At 38.7% G+C, this 4,791-nt stretch overlaps 1 protein-coding gene across 1 annotated transcript; it reads right to left on the bottom strand.

Annotated features, from left to right (window-relative positions):
* Positions 1-217: 217 nt before the first annotated feature.
* Positions 218-3,920, bottom strand: LOC132560834 (zinc finger MYM-type protein 1-like). The gene is made up of 2 exons (XM_060225525.1): positions 3,682-3,920; positions 218-2,306 (listed from the first exon to the last, which is right to left on the bottom strand). Exons 1-2 carry the CDS (start codon positions 3,918-3,920, stop codon positions 218-220), a joined length of 2,328 nt encoding a protein of 775 aa, XP_060081508.1.
* Positions 3,921-4,791: the final 871 nt, after the last annotated feature.

Genomic DNA, 4,791 nt, shown 5'->3' with positions numbered 1-4,791 from the left:
TTTGATTACAGCATTGTAATCATTCGAAATTATTAAAAAGACCAGCATATATAAAGATTATAAAGATTTTAATCTCACTTTTCACATTTGTCAAAAACAACTTTACGATACAAAAGATGAGATAAAGAAATATACAACACAATACCAATCTAAAACGTAGATTTAAGGGAAGATTGTACCATGAAACATCAAAAAGTTACGAAAAATTTTAAAGTGGTTATCTACCACAAAAAGACATCATTCTGATCCTCCGGTATTGGTTTAAACGAATTGCAACTTTCGAGACTGCTGCCGCGAAGTCATCAATGACAGTATCTATGTCAACCTGAGTGTCCCGATGGGTATGGAGGACAGCAAGAGCAGACAGCCGTTCTGTCGTCATTGTTGTCCGGAGGTAGGTCTTAATTCGTCTCATCGAGCTGAAAGATCGTTCGGCTGATGCAGTCGATGTCGGCATTGAGAGAAGTACACTAAAGATATTTCTAATGTTTGGGTATAGATCTCGACTTGTCCGATCCAGGATTTCGCAGAGACCTCTTGGTCGGTCCTTTAGTGGAATGGCTACCCATCTGGTTCTCCATCGCCGAACTTCCGTCAGGTAAGACGCCTTGTCGGACAGGTCTACTTCAAAGGCATCAAACACTGCGTTGACAATATCGTCAGTGAGTTGCTGAAGATTACGTGGGAAGAGCGTCTCTGCTTTGAATCTACCCTCGCTATCCAATAGCCGTGTCTCCAGCTCTGTGATCAAATGGTCAAGAAAAACCAAGAACAGACTAACTTTCCAATATTGCCTTGGGTCGGGTATCTGGTAGTTTGCACGTTGCTGCTGTCGTCCAGTTTGTCTCGGGACGCAAGGTTGAATACCGTATTCTGCGGCTACGCCGACAGCCTGGTCAAACAGCTCATTCCAAACATCATCATCCGCTCGTTCATTTCTGAGCATACTTATTACAGTCCTGCATTCAGTGGCGGCTTCCATAAGGTCGCAGTCTACTGACTGTAGATGGTTGGAAAGCGCAACAGTGCCGCTGAGGATGTGTTCAGTAACGACCAGCCCAATGATAAACTCGAACCTCAAAATTGCTGCCAATCTTCCACCCGCTTTGTCATCTCCGTCGTTCTTCAACGCCTCCAAACTACTAACGATGACACTGAATGAAGCCTTGAACGTGTGTAAGGCATCAGCACGACTAGACCATCTCGTTTCGCACAGTGTTCTCAGTTTGGTCCTAGACTCCATTTGATCTTTGGCGTTTTGGTCACCGAGGAGCTCATTTTTGAAGTACTGCAAGCGCTTTGCTGAATAATCGAAAGCAAAAGCGATATCCTGCACCGTTCCCATGATGGTCCGTACACAGGCTTGGGAAGAGGAATGAACAAGGGCAAGATTTAACTGGTGCGACTTGCAATGCACATAGGTGGCATGCGGAGCTGTTTGTCTTATAATTGCCTGTACACCGCGAAATTTTCCAGACATGTTCGATGCCCCATCATATCCCTGAGCCCTTAATTTTGCAATGTCCAGGCCAAAGTTCCGAAGAGCTTGTATGATTTCAGGAACCAAGTCCTCCCCCTTAATGCTCTTAACATGTATGAAACACAAAAAGTCTTCTTTAACACATATTTCACCGTTTTCTGTCGTATCAAGGTAACGCACACAGACAGACAATTGCTCTTTGGTAGATTTGTCTGTACATTCGTCTGCAAGAACGGCGATGTACGGTGACTCCTTAATTCGAAGTGTAATTGCTTTGGTGACATGAGACGCCAGTATTTCAATTAATTCGTTCTGGATATCTGGAGATGTGTACTTTAACTGCGCGTTAGGGTTGGAGATGTGATCTTGGACCACAAGATCATCTGCACACAGAACATTCAAAATTGCCCAAAAATTGCTCTTTTCTTCAGTGTGCCCCCTGATTGCAATGTTTTGCCGACCACACAGCAGCAACACCTCGATTATCTTTTTCAATATGTGTCTGTTTTTGTTGACATCTGCTTTGTGAGAAGAGTCGAGTTTTGATACAATTGAGTCATCCTTTCCAGTCATAATATCAATAAAATGATCCGCCGAAATCTGACAGCCATGGTGAGGTGAGTTCTCTGCTTCATGACGCTTGACGTAAGTGGAAAGGTTGATCCAGTCATCTACTGGAGATCTGAATGGCCTCTCCTTTCCAGACTTATCTCCAAATATGAAGCAGTGCACGCAATAAACTGAATCTTTGGAGACGGAATAGCGCATCCATGGATGTTCTTTCAACCAGGTGTAGTAGAATCTTCTCTCGCGGCCATGTACTTTTCTGAAATAGAAAGACACTGGTATGTAAGTACATGTAAACACAAAAGTACCGAGCATAAGTCAAAAGGGACATTCCGAATACGACATCATCAATATGAAATCACATTCACTGAGAATTAGCTTATATTCTCATTAATACCTAGTATGTGATAAATAGAATCTTACACTAGTGACTATGTAGCATGCAATATGAAACTTATCAAACTAGTTGATTAACTCGATATGCTCACAAATCTTTATGCAAGTGGCATGTAGAATTATTGAGCGATTTTCATGTACAAATACATGATGTAACAACGTAAAATCATCTATTTGAAAAACGCTTTTAAAATTGCATATATAGTACGGAAGTAGCATGTATTATATCATGAACCATATATGTTTCATCAGACGGGTTCTATATACGTTAACTCACTTTTCTGCTGAATTTTAGTTTCAACTCGTACGTAAAGCCCTTTTCAAAATCCTTAAAGCCCTTTTCAAAATCCTTACAGCCCTTTTCAAAATCCATATAGTTTAGATATGTTTTTTCCTGAATTTAAAATCTAAATTCACCCTTTCTATTTATCTATTGAAATCATATTTTTAAAAAGCTACACAAAAAGAGCATTGATTTTTTTATCGATAAGCGTCCATAAGTATGAGGAAACTGTATTGTTACAATACATGTAGTTTAGACACATATTTTGTTGTACTTTATGATCCTTAATGAATGCAAAAGCTCATAAAATCATCGTTACCTTTTATTATGCATAGGGTAGTGGAAAAAGAGCTAACAATACCCTTGAATAACAGAAACAATATGTCTTAGGGTAATGGTAACGAAACTGTCAATGAACTGGGATTGCCGGTGACCAGACGGCTTAATCGCTTAAACTGACGGTCTAGTGTTCAGAAGATCCTGAGTTCAATGCTGCATATTTTTGTTCTCTTAATTCCAAGAAGTATTCTTATATGACCCAAATTGTTCATAAGACGAAAAAGAAACAAGTTGGCATATTTAACAAATGGCGAATGCTGTTAAATTGATTATTTGAAACAAAATGTAGAAAACAGCCGTATATTACATTTCAACCACAAACATACCGATATGAGGCACAGAACACTAATACAAACACGCATAAGATTATGTGTTTTTAGTGTAACGTGTGTATGCGCATTTTGCCTCCTATCTGTAATATCTCTAATATAGATGTTATAGTATAGACACTTGTAACACAATTCTATTAGTTGACGATTTATTTCTTTGTGATGATATTAGATATATCTAGGCCATTATTTACAGTAATTGTGAAATACTATAGGAATGGGGAAAGACCGGGCTCGAACCCGGAACCTTCTGAACTCTAAAACTCTCATTTGCGAATAACCAATACCTTTGTGGAAAGGGAAAACCGAGCCACTGATCCCAGGACTCTAACAAAACTTTCTTCTTTATTTGATCTGTTAACTGTTCGCAAGCTAGGTCAACACAACATGGTCCTTCTTTTAGTTCTTGCTGAAGTTTGACTGGGTCTGATTTGTCATCGGGAAGCGATTCGGCTATATTTGACGAAGACTCTTCAACATCAGACTTTGGAACCTTTTTGAAAAAATCTTCTATCTTTTTCGACATGATCTCGAAAATGTAAGCGCTTGTTAACTTGGTTACGGAAGTGTGTCTGGTATTATAAAAGTAAACTTGAAACCTGGAAAGTTTCCGGAATATATCGTCGCAACGGTATATAAAACAAATCGCGAGAAAAGAATCATGCACATTATGGAAATAGATTAATAAACAAGAAAAAGAAAACATGTTTTCTCGAATTTTATTCTTGCATGCTTGAGCATGCAAGCATGCACGGACGCTACGCCACTGGTTAGAGAATCGGTTTTACATAGAATTCTGAGACATTTTTTTACCTTAACGAAATTCGAGAAATGGTCTTTAAACTCTATTTGATTAACATTGTTTGTATTTATTCATTCTCTTAACAGTTTGTGAATCTTTTTCGGTAATTTGTTTTATCTCTCAGGATAGTACGAGATGGAAAGAACGCGCAAACTGTTTTCAACGGCCACATTTCCGACTCTGATTTACTGTACAGTTTGGCGAACCACTATCTCACAGGTAATTCAGTAACATGATATACGATATAATATATATGAAATATTTCACTGACTGTATTTGTTTTTTAAACATATGTTTTCGTATTATGGTTAGATACGTCAAAATATATGTCAGCAATGCAATAAAAATACTTAATGCTTCACGACCTCTTCTAAAATAAGAAAATAATTATGATAATAAAGGTAAATAGTAATAGTCAGTTGCAATGAATGAATAGAAAGCGGTAATATCATTGAATTTTGCAGTGAACTTTGGTGGATTTCATGATGATGAGACTGGCATTTGGGGTTACACATGGTCGGCTGGTAAGACTATTTGTGGGTCGGACGTGGTGCGAGAGAGAGATCCACATGGTCACCTGTCCCATACTAAATAC

Source organism: Ylistrum balloti, unplaced genomic scaffold (assembly GCF_031769215.1).
Source record: "Ylistrum balloti isolate Yb309-2 unplaced genomic scaffold, AGI_CSIRO_Ybal_v1 Utg371122, whole genome shotgun sequence".
Lineage (NCBI taxonomy): Eukaryota > Metazoa > Mollusca > Bivalvia > Pectinida > Pectinidae > Ylistrum > Ylistrum balloti.
This window is presented reverse-complemented; position numbering and strand designations above follow the sequence as displayed.

What these genes read in the sequence shown, in the direction of transcription:
- LOC132560834 (XM_060225525.1), bottom strand. Translation starts at nt 3,920, where the DNA reads ATGTCGAAAAAGATAGAAGATTTTTTCAAAAAGGTTCCAAAGTCTGAT. An exon ending in GGTTTTCCCTTTCCACAAAG is followed by an intron (nt 2,307 to 3,681) that starts GTATTGGTTATT and finishes TTTCTATTTCAG; the next exon opens with AAAAGTACATGGCCGCGAGA.